This window comes from Coptis chinensis, chromosome 8, assembly GCF_015680905.1.
Source record: "Coptis chinensis isolate HL-2020 chromosome 8, ASM1568090v1, whole genome shotgun sequence".
In the NCBI taxonomy this organism is placed as follows: domain Eukaryota; kingdom Viridiplantae; phylum Streptophyta; class Magnoliopsida; order Ranunculales; family Ranunculaceae; genus Coptis; species Coptis chinensis.
Genome location: NC_141463.1, coordinates 85127949 through 85142682, shown reverse-complemented (window position 1 = coordinate 85142682; position 14734 = coordinate 85127949). Strand labels below are relative to the sequence as shown.

The 14734-nt window shown below is 36.0% G+C and overlaps 1 protein-coding gene and 1 pseudogene across 1 annotated transcript; one reads left to right on the top strand and one right to left on the bottom strand.

Moving 5' to 3' along the window:
* Positions 1-3683: 3683 nt before the first annotated feature.
* On the top strand, positions 3684-12467 carry NAP7 (non-intrinsic ABC protein 7). The gene is made up of 7 exons (XM_086575687.1): positions 3684-4018; positions 4140-4190; positions 8653-8874; positions 9514-9636; positions 10388-10564; positions 11570-11665; positions 12097-12467. Exons 1-6 carry the CDS (start codon positions 3713-3715, stop codon positions 11654-11656), a joined length of 966 nt encoding a protein of 321 aa, XP_086431813.1. The 5' UTR covers positions 3684-3712; the 3' UTR covers positions 11657-11665; positions 12097-12467.
* LOC147483753 (uncharacterized) lies at positions 4200-8417 on the bottom strand (annotated as a pseudogene).
* Positions 12468-14734: the final 2267 nt, after the last annotated feature.

Sequence of the window (14734 nt, the reverse complement as noted above, 5' to 3'; positions counted from 1 at the left end):
ATGTTAAAAAAGTGTTGTCATATCATAAAGTTGTTGTAGTGTTAATTTGGTTGAATATATTTAAAAGAGTCTAATGTTGTATTTGTAGTCTCAATAATAATGTTTGTCATCTTAAATCTTGTCCCATTTTCAAAATTATTATAATTATGTTTTTTCTATTCGAAAAACAATAATAATAATAATAATAATGAAAAAGGTTTTAATTTCAATTAAAAGAAATTGAGAGAAAACAATATGATAATAGAATATTTGCGGTAGTTTCCATAACAATTTGGAACAATTACTAACTCTGACGACTAAAGTATATCAAGGAAACTTAAAAAAACTATCGAGGATAACAATGCATCAGTTTTTATTACCGACATCTATGATGTGATACTATTCCCTCGACAAAAAAATGAATGTCAAAGAGTTGCAATTATAAAATGTGATGATCATTTAGTAGTACTTGCAGTCTTAAAGCGTTACTAGGTAGCAACGATAGATGAGTATCAAGGAAGCTCTATCTCGACTGTTAGGGAAAATCAAATTTTTGGTAGTTACATGTTCCATACTTTTGATATGGCATGAAGCTTCTGAGTACAAGTTTTTTTTTTGTGACTTTGGGGAATGTTAAGGTTGAGGAAATTGTATATCATAAAGTGATGGGTTCAGGAAGTAAGTATATTGAAGATGTTGAATTTTTTCCTAACATAGAGATAAACAAATTAATTGAAAGGGTTGTATTAGGAGTGAACCTCGCGAGAGTAAGGGATCCACATTGTGGAGGTATTAGGTCAATCATTATCATGAGTGGTGTAGATGAAGTTAAAACCGGGGCACGATATTTAGATCGATGAAGTAGACGAATATCCTCTAATATGCAAAGGATGTCACATAAAATGAAGTTACAAAAATTGCGAACATATTCCCAAAAAATCTAGGTACGTGTTATGTTTCTAATATATACATTTATAATACATTTCTACCGCATTTCTTATACCATTTTTTGGTTATGTAGGAAGAAAGTGCATTGTCCAGTCTGCTTTAACTGTCAAAAATGCATGGTGTACATATGGTGGGAGTGGAGCTGAAAATTGGTCTTAAGTTATGAATTTGTTGTGTTTATCAAAAAGAAATATGAGTAAGCAATACTTGGTCTCTTCTACAATATGAATTTGCTAACTTATCCTTTAAAACTTGTATTCTCTTGTACTTAAGTTTATCCATCTCTCCTAACATAAGTTTCTCTAGTTGTTTTTTAACATTTATGATCTCCAAAGCAACATTACCAAATTCCTTCTTATTCCACACCTTCATTATTAACCTGGAAATAATAACATGAATCACGGTTTAGTATATTGATGCAATACTTATAATTTATTATAATTTATCAAACCAATAAACAACATTATGATGTAAAACTAAAAAACAAAGACAAAAGAAGGATCTCATTTTAGCTGTATTGTAGGCTACTTTATTGCAATCGGGAATAATACTGACAGACCAAGCAAGAACTTTATATAAAGTGTCATTGAGAGTGATAGTAGCATTACTTGTTTCATTGGCATTGCTAATGAAGCAACTAGAAGTTTCAATTTTTTTTTATCATAATATGTTGTCACCTAAATAAAGAAAAAAATTGATGCAAGTTAAATAAATTTCAATACTAGAATAGTAGTATCCATGTTTACGAAAATTAGTATATGTAATAGAACAAAAACTCACATTGCTATTGAAGATTTGGGTTGATAGTTCACCATAGGCGAGAACCTTCTCCATTGATTTAAGTAGAAGATGGAGCTCCTTTAGATGTCCCCATTTCGGTTGATTCAAATTACCTATAAAATTTCATACATGTTTTTTATGCAACTAAGGACCTTACAAAAAAAAAAAAAAAAAAAAAAAAAGATGTTTGGAGGTTCCTTAATTACCATATTCATCAAGAGGTGCATCATAGTCATAAGATGTAGCGATATAATGGACCACCTGTAGTTCAGTCAAAGTTTGTTCCACCATGATACTAACATACCAAAAAGATTGTATTTTAAAAATAAGAACAAACATTTTATAAAAATTATCAAATAAGGTTGGTACAGTTGATTATAATTCATTGCTTTTGTACAAACCATGTAGTAATTTTGGAATGTGCCACCACATTGAAAGAAGCGCGCAACTGCATATTTGACATCCTCAGCAGTCCTATGAGGGTCTTTACCACCCCAGTTCTTGAACCTGAAATATCATATATATTAACAAGTATTAGAAATTCCTAATAAAACTCTTTACAAAACGCCAACACTGGAGCAAATATAGTGTGTGCTATCTAAGTTGTACCATTGAAGATTCATTACCAAATCAATTAGGCAATCATATATGTTTTAAAACATGTTATCGTTCTAACATTTACATACTTTTGTTTGTCCTAACGTACTTTATTTAGTGCTCAAGGGCAGCACCACCGTGAATGCTTTCTATTTTGTGATACACCTCCAACGGATTGGCAAGAGACCGCAAGAGTAATACAATCAGGGATGACTAACGCAACTACACCACTCATATGAATGAAAGGATAATTAAAAGATCTCAGCAAACGCAAATGTGCACCTGAAGAAATTCAGAAAACAAACTTTACGCTAAGTTTCTAATTCATAGAGAGTTAGTATATATGCAACAGAAAGTGGAATTAAATAGGATAAACATCATTTTGATTGCTCATAGGCATTGAATCTATCTAACTAAAATTGAAATTAAGATACTAATTCTTTTTATTGTTCACATCTTAAATCTACGTTACTCAAATATATACAACTTGCATGGTTGCATGTGCTCAAGCAAGAGTTCAATGGACTGATGCACATGGTTTTACATGGTGGGAAGATGTACATGCCACTTTTCTTAAGACCTCATTGTATGCTTGTATCAAAGTGAGTAATGCTTCGTGATCTTACATGACGAAAGAGATAATGATCTTCCATCTCAATTTTGTCCTCTATTTCACTTTGAACACATACATTGAAGTTAGAGATAGACATCCTCGTTGGGGGAAAAAAATCACTACAATTGATTAGAGAACATTGTTGATTGAACATTGTTGAGAAGTCAGTGCCATATACATACGTATTCTACTTAACGTTGATGGTTGATTGATCAAAGTTTTTAAAAAAGTTGGTAGGAATCTTGTTAAGAACGAATTGCTCCTCCCACTTCTATTCAAAAGATCTCCAATAATGTAATTGGAAACATTTATATACTATTTTGGATTGACTTCTTAAGAAGAAATATTCATATACATGCACATCGATACATATTTACAAAAAACATAAGGTGTTCATTAAAAAGCAACAGACATACTAAGATTTCCTTAATGAGATAACGAGAGAATATACATTTTTACTTACCGATGTTGATTCCTTGTTAATTAGAGTTGTACGGGGACTGTTAATTAGAAAGTTTCAAAGAAAGGAGTCTTATATAAAGGAGTGCTGACATGGCATTCTCCTCTTCTCCCTAAAATTAGAATTAGTTTTAATATTATTTTAAAATAATTAGAAAACCTCCCTCAGGCAAAAAAAACCGATCCGTTACTGTTTAATTATTCATCGGGTAGTCCATAAAAAAGCCCATAATACTTACAAATTGCCCATGACCCGGTCCCACTGATCTGTTGATCTTCGTTTCATAAGTCAAACACTAAACCTCTTACAGAGGATTAACCTCATTTCTTCTTCCAATGGCTTTCTCTCTCCACTTCCAAACTCCTCCACCTCGTATCTCTACATTCAAAGCATTACCCTCAACTTCAACTTTATTTACAACCCATTCTTCTTCATTACACTTGAATCACCACAAACGTCAAGTTTTAACAACAAATAAGTCAAGCTTAACCGTTGACTCAGTACAAACGTCTAGTTACACTAAAGAAAACGAAGATGAATCTCCTAAGATACTTCTAGAAGTTAGAGATTTGACAGCTGTGGTTAAAGAAACAAACCAACCTATTCTTAATGGCATTAACCTCATCATGCGTGAAGGAGAGGTGATGGCCACTTTTTATAACTATTAAATATTGGTTTTTTTAGCTTAGTTCATAAAAATTTAACTGAATTATTAGTTAATTTGAGGCAAAGGATTTATTTAGTTATATTGTGTTTATGTAGGTTCATGCAGTGATGGGGAAGAATGGTTCTGGAAAGAGCACGTTTTCTAAGGTTAGTAATACATTTATTGCAGACAAGTGTGATATAAGCAACAAAGATAGGGAGGACATGTTAATTGTTGTGTGATATTTTTGTTTTATTACACTACTAAATAGTAATACAAACTAGAAAACCGGCTAGTGGTGTAAACCAGAGTTAGGCCCGACAGAAGCGAAAGCTTTTATTTGGTCGATAAAGGGGATGGAAATTTGTTGTTGTGGGCTATGGAGGCTGGCTCCCAAATGCATTTTGGCGCCCTAATCCCAAGAGACTTCCTAACATCGGTCAATAAATGTTCGATTCCTCTTTTTGGAGTTCGCCTCTTATCTTCATGTGTTGTTACACTTTTGTTGCTTACTTCTACATACAAATCGTGGCCCTTTTGATATACATTGTTGTCTTCATCCATCAGTTCAAAGTGGTAGATCCTATGAGGTTGTTGGTTTTAGTGCAAGTCTGGTTGTGTTGCATGGTACGGGTACAAGTGTCCGAGATAAACATAACATAACTCTAATATGTTGTGTTTTATTGGGTCATATCTTATTTAAGGTACACTACATTATCATCCACCTCTTCATCTAGAAGTGTCAATGTTGTATCTGAGTCTAGTGTTCAAGTCAAACACAGACACGGAATGTGGCACAAAATATGTAGGTACCCCGCAACAGAGTAGTCCGGCTTTAGCTTTGTGGAGCGTGTTCTGGTGTGTGTTTGTAATACCACTTGGTCGACTTATAGTCCCTTTGACATACATTGTTGTCTTCTCTCCATCAGCTTGGGCTTTTGGTGTAGAGTAGTTGGTTGAAACTCTTCCTAGGCCATATTGGTGTACCTGTTTTTGAATTTTTTTTTATGTGTGTGGGTGGGGGTTTATTTTGTGCCACTATATGTCAGTTTCAGTACTCTAACATTGATACGTGCACGTAGCTTGGTCAAATAGTTTGCTGCCAATTTTATAAAATGATGATTTTCAAATGCTCCTGCGGTCCTGCCATTCACTTCAAGCTCTCCCGAAGCACCTATAGAGATGAGACCTTATATTCTAGAATTGACTTTCCCTATTTACATAAATCTAATTAATTTACAGTTAATTGCACATGGAATCCAAGCTAGTCACAAGATCTTTTATCCTATGAAGGACCAAAAATTACCTGAATGGAGATCTTGAACAGCTGTGGAGTCTGTATTCTTGCTTGAATTTCCACCATCACAGCTGGCCCCGAGCGAAGCCTTCAGATGACCAAAGCCTTTTGCTTGATGAGAAGACTTTCTCAATATAGCATCTGCGTGCCTCTTACTACTTGCTTTAGGTTCTTCGGCATCCTCTTCCCCATCAGAGAAGACTGATGGGCTGGACCAACCAGTTGCATCAGCCTCTCCCTTGCTCTTTCTAGTGAATTTTAGAAGTCTCCTTTAATCCCTTCGCTACATCCTTCTGATATACCATAGCTAGAGGATTTTCAGCATTTCCCCACTCAATAATCTCAGGTTCACCACTATCTTCTTGCAGCATTTGTGATAATGAATGTCGAACACGTGGGCTTGACAATGCTACAGGTTCAACATTTATTTGACTTATGAGAGAGGCTGTCATTAGAAACAGGCAGTTCTTGATGCTCTCCTATTTCCACCCAGGCAGTCAGAGAGATGGACAATTCAATTTCAGGTTGAATCTCTACAGGAAACTCCACTGTCTTTTTGAAGCTATTATCACTTTTAGAAACAAATTGATCATCATTCTCTATGCATTCATACTTCTGGTTGCTAATTACGGGATCTTCTGCTTCTAAATTAGTAACATTATCTATTGGTGAGACCGAATCCCTCTCTTGTTTCTGACTGACTGGCTCGGAAGTTTCAGTAACAGCCTCTTCAGGTTGGATCAGATTCTCGCAGTTTAAAGATTCATCAATCTGAGAAACTTTTGTCTTGACTGGGATAGCACCAAGGACAGTTCCTGATTTCTTACGTAGAAACGGCTTTGTCTCCAAAGGCACCACAGAACCCTTTTTAGTGACCTTGTTGTAGAAACTCGGTTTAGCTGGACTGTCCCCAGAAGCATGCAGAGCTTTTGCTTCTGAAACGTCACCGCTTCTTCCGACTACCCGCTGCTTCTTCCCTTCCACGCCTTTCGAGACCAGCTTAGTCTCAGTTGTGGTTCCTTTGTCACCCTTATGCTTCAGCTGGGATCTTTCCACCGTTTGACTGAATTGGAGATGGTGTGGGCTTGGACTTCCGACGAGTTGGTGTAGTGCCAGAAGAGGAGACTACACTAGATATTTTATTTGGGGTGATAGAAGAAATTTTGGGGGATGGTGCCGATGGCCATGACTTGCGAGTTGCAGGTAGAGGAGATGCTTTGGGTGAACTCTTCTTTGGAGCAGCTGGTCTGGAGATATCCTTTTTGGGTTGCATAAGTGGAGATGAATTTCTTGAAGATTCTTTTTTAGGTTGCAAAGGTGGAGATGGATTTTTCTGAGGTTTCTTTGGCCTGCCAATAGAATCTTGCTTTCCTGCAATACCCACTTTCTTGGAAGCCACCTCGACCTTTCTTTGGTCAAGGATGCCCTGCAATGTTTTGAATTTTTTTCTTCCTTCTCTACCCGCCCCTTCCCAGAATTTTTTTTTTTTGTTTGGTAAGTTTCTCATCTCTCTTCTTCCTGTAGTGATCATAAAAACCACCCCTCTGCCCACTATGAAGCTCTTGGCTTTTACTAACTCCAGTTGCCGTGCTACGATTCCTTACAGGCTTACTCTCCATCATTTTCATCATCATAAGGTTCAGTTCATCTTCCTTCTGCTGAGTCCAATCTGCAGAGACCGTTACTCTGTTCGTAGTATCAACTGCTTGGGCTGAACCACTATCGCTCAGATTGCCCGTTGAATAAGATGACTTTTCTTCCCCCGTTGTTAGTGATGCACTCTCATCAGCAGTTTTTGCAACATTTGTACTTTCACCGGTCGAATCACAATCCTGCTTCACCTTCACTGGTGTATTCTGAATTTCTCCACCCACTATATCGTTATTACTTATCTCACGAGCATTTTGACTAGAACTCTCCGGTGGTCATTGGGTGGACGAATCCCCCATACCTGCACTCCATCTTCTCAAGACAGATTTATTCGTACTAACATTGTTATCAGCTGGAAACCTCTTTTTCTGTAGATCGGGACGTTGATCGCTCTGCTTCTTCTCAAAAAGACTGATTGCATCTTTAACACTCATGATGCTTGCATTGCTTACAGGTTTCTTGAATGGCCGAGCAGATCCTTCATCAATGCTGTATTCAGCAGGATCTTCGTTGGAAGATATCCTTTTGATGGCAGGAATAAAGCTTAGGCTCTTAAGGTTAGTGTAGTAGCCCTGCGAGATCCAGATTTACCAATTTGAATCCTCCACATTGGAGAAGCTGATTGTCTATGGGATGCTAATCTTATCAGGGAGCGACTTCTTTCTATATATGGTTGATCTTCAGAACTTGAGTTAGAAGAATCCTCACTTTCAGTGGAACTCTGGCACTCAGCTTGTGCAGCCTTGGCTGGGGAGGCACCATAACTTGTAGGTTTGACTACAGGCAAACACACCTGAGCTGTTCCTTCATTCAGTTTCCGATTTTCATTCCCTAAACCTTGTGAAAACTTTGTTTCTACGTTATGGGGATAAGCATCCTGGTTCTTATGGCTTAGCTCTAAATACTTGGACAGAGAATTCCTGAGAAAATAGATGTCAAACGGCAGAAAATCGTCTTAGCGTTTACAGTCCCCAATAGCTAAGGTAATAAAATGATCTTAAAATGAATTGATATTTTTTTTTTCTGGAAAGATAATAACAGAAACGGACTGAAAATTCTATGTCCCAAAAAAGATACCTTAAATCTACTGCTTCAAAGAACTGAGGAGAAGAGACCAAATCAGTGATCTGATTATAGGAGAATGTACCATCTGACACCTGGTTAAAAGCACCAACCAACTCATCTCTTAACGCTGCAAGTCTGAAGTCCATTGCTCTTAGCAGCTCATTTCTGGAAGTACATTGCGTAGTTAGAAAATAAGAAAAAATAGAAGTGTTGCCCATAGAATATAAACAGGGTTGTTGGAGCATACTTTGTAGCATCAGCTGACGTGATCTGGAGTTCAGACCAACAAATGAGTTCATTGTTAGTTGCCAGTATGTAATAAGCCGTAAAACTACTACGTAACAAATTACAAGGATCAAAAACATAAAAGAGGTACAAAGAAAGCAACTTTTTGACCATGCACATAACTTTGTCAAATAGTTTTCTGCCAATTTCATAAAACGATGATTTTCAAATGCTCCTGTGGTCCTGCCATTCACTTCAAGCTCTCCCGAAGCACCTATAGAGATGAGACCTTATATTCTGGAATTGACTTTCCTTATTTACATAAACCTAATTAATTTAGGCGAACCCTACTTTCTTGTTAGAAATCCTAAAGTTGTATTTGTTGTCTTCAGGTTCTTGTTGGCCATCCCGATTATGAGGTTACAGGAGGTACTGTTATATTCAAAGGGGAAAATCTACTTGACATGGAACCTGAGGAAAGGTCTCTTGCGGGGATTTTTATGAGCTTTCAATCCCCAGTTGAAATCCCTGGTGTGAGTAACTTTGATTTTCTGCATATGGCCTACAATGCTCGACAAGAAAAACAAGGTCTTCCAGAGCTTGGTACTTTAGAGGTATGAATCCGGTGGCTGAATTTCTGTTTATTGCCTGGACTTTATCAATTTGATGATGGGTTTTCATTATTGCTTGCATGTATATTGTCTATGTTTGATGTTGTGCCGTTGACAATGCACATCCTCTTTCCCCAATGAACTTTATCTTAAGCGATATATTTAGTTGAGGCATGGGTTAGTTACCATTCTCATGAGATCGTAAGAACAAGTGCATGAATATATGCTCGGTCCCTCGGGCTCAAGTCCTTGGAGGTTAGTTGAGTTAGTTGACAGCTGGCATTCGGTGCTCAACAGTGTCCAACCATCTGTATGATCTAGGTTTTTATTAATTAGATTTCATTATGAAAGCATATTTCGAATGGATACAAAATATACATGATAAATAAAAGCAACTGGAATAATGTTGTAAGGAGTTGAGATTAGTGCTTCTAAGTTCTAATTGGAATGTTATGTAGGGCCTTTGTTTAAAAAGAGTAGTTACTTAAATTATTCATCTATTGTGCAGTAGCTTAACAATTATTTTCTTTCCCCTCCAAATTATTTGGTCTGATGCATTGATATTTACTCTTGCTCAAGGTAGTTTTGCAAAGGCAAACTATGTTGTGTTTTACAGTATCATTGGCCCCACTTTGTTTGCAGTTCTATCAAATCGTTTCTACCAAGCTTGGAGTTGTGAAGATGGATCCGACCTTTTTGGACCGAAATGTGAATGTAGGATTCAGTGGTGGTGAAAGGAAGCGCAATGAGATTTTGCAGCTTGCGGTATTTGTCTTGTTAACTTTGATTATTTTATTCACATATTAAACTAATTCTGCTCAAGGTTATGTAAGTGCATTTTGTTTTTATGATTTTATCTAGCATAACACTAGTATGTGCATAGTTTTGAAAAAGCAAGGAGAAGTTGGGGTTTCTCTGTTGCAATCATTTTTCTCTTATAGCTGTGAATGTGTACGCTTAGTAATTCAAAGCTAGAATTTTGTTGAACCAAAGATTTTTATGATCTTAATCAAGTCCATTGCAATCTTTGTCCTAAATGGAATACTGACATGGTGATTCCAGCCAACCTGCATGACAGAGATAAAATTGTCAACTTAATACATCAGAATGCTTTTAAGAGTTTTTACATCTCATAATAAGATAAGAGTTCTCAAGGAATGAAAGTTTTTTTTTTTTTTTTTTTTTTTTTACCAGTAGGCCACTGACACCTTCAAGGAATGACAATTGGTGTAATTGGTGTAATTCGTGAAATTTTGCTTCTCCAAGCATGAAAGTTCTTATAGCTCTATATCCAATCCATTTATTGAATTTTCCAAGAACCAGAGATCGCTAACTTTTCAAGTTGATTTCACTTTCACACACTTTTCATCATACATTCTAGGTTTTGTTATCGCGGAAATATGCTTATGCTCCTTTGATGATGTTTTATGAGTTCGAAAAGCTTCCATATATTTTTTATCCCACAACTTTTCTTACGCTTTTTTTCCCTCTAAATACAACCTTCCTGTTACTTCAGGTACTTGGCGCAGATGTGGGTATTTTAGATGAGATAGATTCTGGGTTAGATGTTGACGCACTTCAAGTTGTAGCACAAGCAGTCAACGGGCTTTTGACTTCCAAGAATTCTGTTTTAATGGTAACTCATTACCAGCGGCTTTTGGATTATATCAAGCCCAAGTATGTCCATATCATGGTGAGTAATTTTGAGATGATTAATAAAAAATCGAATTTTTGAAAGGATACACTTGTAACTTGAAATATTGTAAGAAATACTTTTTAAATAATTCCTTGGTAGGATATTGATTGGATTCTTGAGTTTACAACGTTTATTTTTATATTTTCAGTTAGCTAATCACTATGCCTTTAGATTGTCGACATGTATCCCAATATGAATTTAAACCTCTATAATTGTAGAAAAGGATCCTGTTTGTATGGCATAATATAAAATGCACATCCACCTATATTATTTTTTGGATCTTTTAGTATTACCCCCCTACTAGATGAGCCAATTAGGATTTACCCCAACTAGATGGGGAAATTAGGGTCTCCCCCCTGAATACACACAAAAAAAGTCAATTAGGTTGACCGTGTTTTTTTTTGTGTGTACTCAGGGGGGAGACCCTAATTTCTCCATCTAGTTGGGGGAAATCCTAATTGGCTCATCTAGTAGGGGGGTAATACTAGTTAACCTTTATTTTTTTAACTTGTATACATGCCACAATGGCAGTAAATTTCCATCAATGCTCTTTTTTTTGCCTTCATCTACAGAATCCCCCACCATCTCAGATAATGTAAATATTTTTTGGTGCCATTACTATCCATTTATTATTTGATATTTTAAAATTGTTTTTGTTAATAACTTTTCCATTTGTAAATGTGTTTGAATCTTGTACTTTTATCATCAAATAAATAAATAAACCTTGTACTTCTAGGTTTTTTCCGTGTTATTCTTTTTACAACTAGCCCATGTTACAAATGTAATTATTATATTACTATGGATTCATTAAGAATATCCTATGATTTGATTCCTGAAATTGTCCATACTAGAACTGGACGTTGTAATTTTACTTGGAGATACTCCAATAATTGTTAAATTACCAGAAAGACTCTTTGCCCGAGAGTCTGACTGTGAATCTTGCATTTTAATTTGTAAGTCTAGAGATTGATTTCCTTTAACCGAAGCTTAATATTGGTTCAGGACGATGGCAGAATCATAAAGACTGGTGACATCTCAATAGCAGAACTCCTTGAGAAGGAGGGATACAAAGCAATTTCTAGCGCATAGCAAGAACCAGTATGTAGACCTTTTATTCTGGTTTTACATTATATTTTGTTATCTGAAGTATGTAGAGGTCTGTGTCCCTCAGACATGTCAGTCGTAAACATAATAACAAATGCAAATAACATTACATTTTTTTTTTGTTTTTGTATGTGTGAACCTTGCACGATCAAGGTTAGGCAGACCCCTACCAGTTTATTAAAATATCAAAAGAGAACATGATAATGCATACCTAGATGCAAACCTAATTAAAACCTAAAACAGAGAATTAGTCTCAATTTTGTGAACCCTGCACGATCAAGTTTGTAGTTACCTCTAGCCATGCAAATATATTAGACACGCAAATGTTCTTTTGCAGAGGGAACCTGCTTATAAGATTTTGCCAGGTATGTGATTAAACTTAAATGATTGTATAAACACATAATGTTTATGTTGTGGCTTTGCAGTTAAAAGGACATCATTGAACCTTGACAAAGGACATCTGGTGGCTGTTGGCTGTATGCAATACCCAGACACTAGGAGAGAGCACTGAGGGGCAAAAGATTCATTTATTTATTCCTTTCTTTTTTGCGGGATGCTAAACACTGCCACTCAGTTTAGGGAACGAGAATAGATATCAACTGACATGGCTTCAAGTTAATTAAACTTCGCACCGTTCCCTGCAAAAACATTTACTTCGTTGTGATAGACCATATTATTAAGTCCTTGTAAAATAACTGTTTAAACAGTTTTACTAAGATCGTGTTGTACATTGTTCTGCACATGATGGATTTCTTTATCAGTTTAGTCAATCACAATTCAGAACACTTTCTAGATCCTTTTTGCCCTCACCGTTTAAACAAGTGCCCACCTTTCAGGAGATTGGGGCTGATATGGTTCAACATTGAGCTGTAAACTCATATACAGTGCTTTTTTAAGGAAGTTGCGGCAAGGATGACACAAGTGAAATAACATTTTAAGGAAGAAATAGACTCCATATTTTGAAGTTGACTTGAGATACTGGTGAGCAGCACTGATCCATGGAATTTATTGATTTATTTACTAGCTGCCAGTAGAATTTACAATGAAAATAATTTCTTCTACTGATGCACTGGGACCAATAATTCATATCTAGTGAATCTTGTCGCAATTATATTGTGACTTTCCATATCGGCACCCAACACGCCCCAACAGAAACTTTTGTTACAGACTGACAGGTGACTTGATTTGTAGCAGATGCACTGGATAACTCAGACAAAGATAGAATGATCATATAATTAAAGTAAAACATCAGAACTATCATCTTCAAGTAAAAGATGAGGTCTTCCTCGGCTGCTTTTCATAAACTCCATTTTAGGAAGCAACAGTTTGCAATCACCTCTTTTTTTATATATATTAGAATATGTCAGTATTAGAATGTCATATGTGTAAAGTCTTACGTTTCTATAACACTTTATTGGCATAGTATACAATGTACTATACATGTTTTTGCACTTTGGATACTATACAATTTTCTAGGCACTAAACTACATTGTACTATCAAAAAATTATCACTTTGCGACTTGGAAGTATTTCCGGTCAATTTTTGCTGATGTGGCCACCGGCCTATGCCACGTGTCCGGCCATCTAGACATGTGACATTTTTGAAATACACGTGACCTGGTACCTTAATTTGAAAACTTGAAACACTAACTCTCAATTGCAAGTTTAACCTTCTTCCCTCAATTTGAAAACCCTAACTCTCAATTTGAAAACCATAACTCTCAATTTGAAACCCTAACTCTCAATTTGAATAGTTCAAAATGTCGCCCACCTCTATCAATTCAATCATTCATGCTTTTGTGGAGAGCTCTCCTTTGGTAATGTCAAAGACATTTGGAAATTTGGGAAGAAGATTTTTGGTTGTACAAATTACAAAACTCACGATTGTGGCTACTTTGATTGGGAGGACAAAGTTCCAAAATCAACAAAGCAAATGTTCATTGATTTGTACAAAGAGATTTGACAATTGAAAGAAAGTTTGGAGGAAGCTAACATGAAAAAGGTGAAGTTGCAAGGAAAATTGAATGTAATTGTTCACTCGGAAGAAGAAGAGAACGAGTTGAAGAAAAAGGTGGCATGACTTTGGAATGCGAAATTATAAGATGAAGAAAACTTGTTTGATTTTGGTCATTGTATTCTTGCTTTACAAGTATTTGTTTGGTTAATAAGTGAAGTGCATTGTGTTTACGTAATGTTCTGTAACATGGTTTTTGTAATGTAATGAGTTGAATAAAAATGGAATGAAATTATAGAGTTCTCTGATTTTTGTGTTTCTGTAATGTTCTGTAACATGGTTTTTGTAATGTAATGAGTTGAATCTCTGGTTTCTGTGTTTCTGTAATGTTCTGTAACATGGTTTTTGTAATGTAATGAGTTGAATGAAAATGAAAATGGAATGAAGTTGTAGAGTTATCTGGTTTTACGTGTTTACAGTAATGTTACGAACATGGTTTTATAATGTAATGAGTTGAATGAAAATAAAAATGGAATGAAATTGTAGAGTTCTCTAGTTTCTGTGTTTATGTCACTGTATGTATGTAATGAAAAATGCATTTGATAATTTAACATAGCAAAAGCAAACATTAAACATCACTACACTACATCATGACTTGATAATTTAACATAGAACAAGACAACCAAGCTAAAAAAACATCAAAACATAGAAACAAGAACAAGACACAAGACACTGCCTAGATAAACCTAACATCAGTTCACTTCAACACTTCAACACATCAAACAACACATCAAACATCAGTTCACTTCTTAGACTTCTTGGACTTCATACAAAACCGGGATAAGGCTGCGGCCAGCCAGCAAAGACCAGGATAACCTCTTGAACTTCTTTGCTTGGATGGTGTTGGTCCGATTCCCTCATTTGCTTCATTTATCACTACCGGTAACCTTGGAGATTTCCTCGAGCTTATGTTCAATCCGGTGGAACTTCGGACTTGGTTCTTTAGGTCGACTTGACTCTCCCTCTTCCAATGCATTTCAATGATGCACACCCTTCCACGGTCGTCACAAGGCTTCAAATTAATGGCATCATTCTCATAAACAACCTCC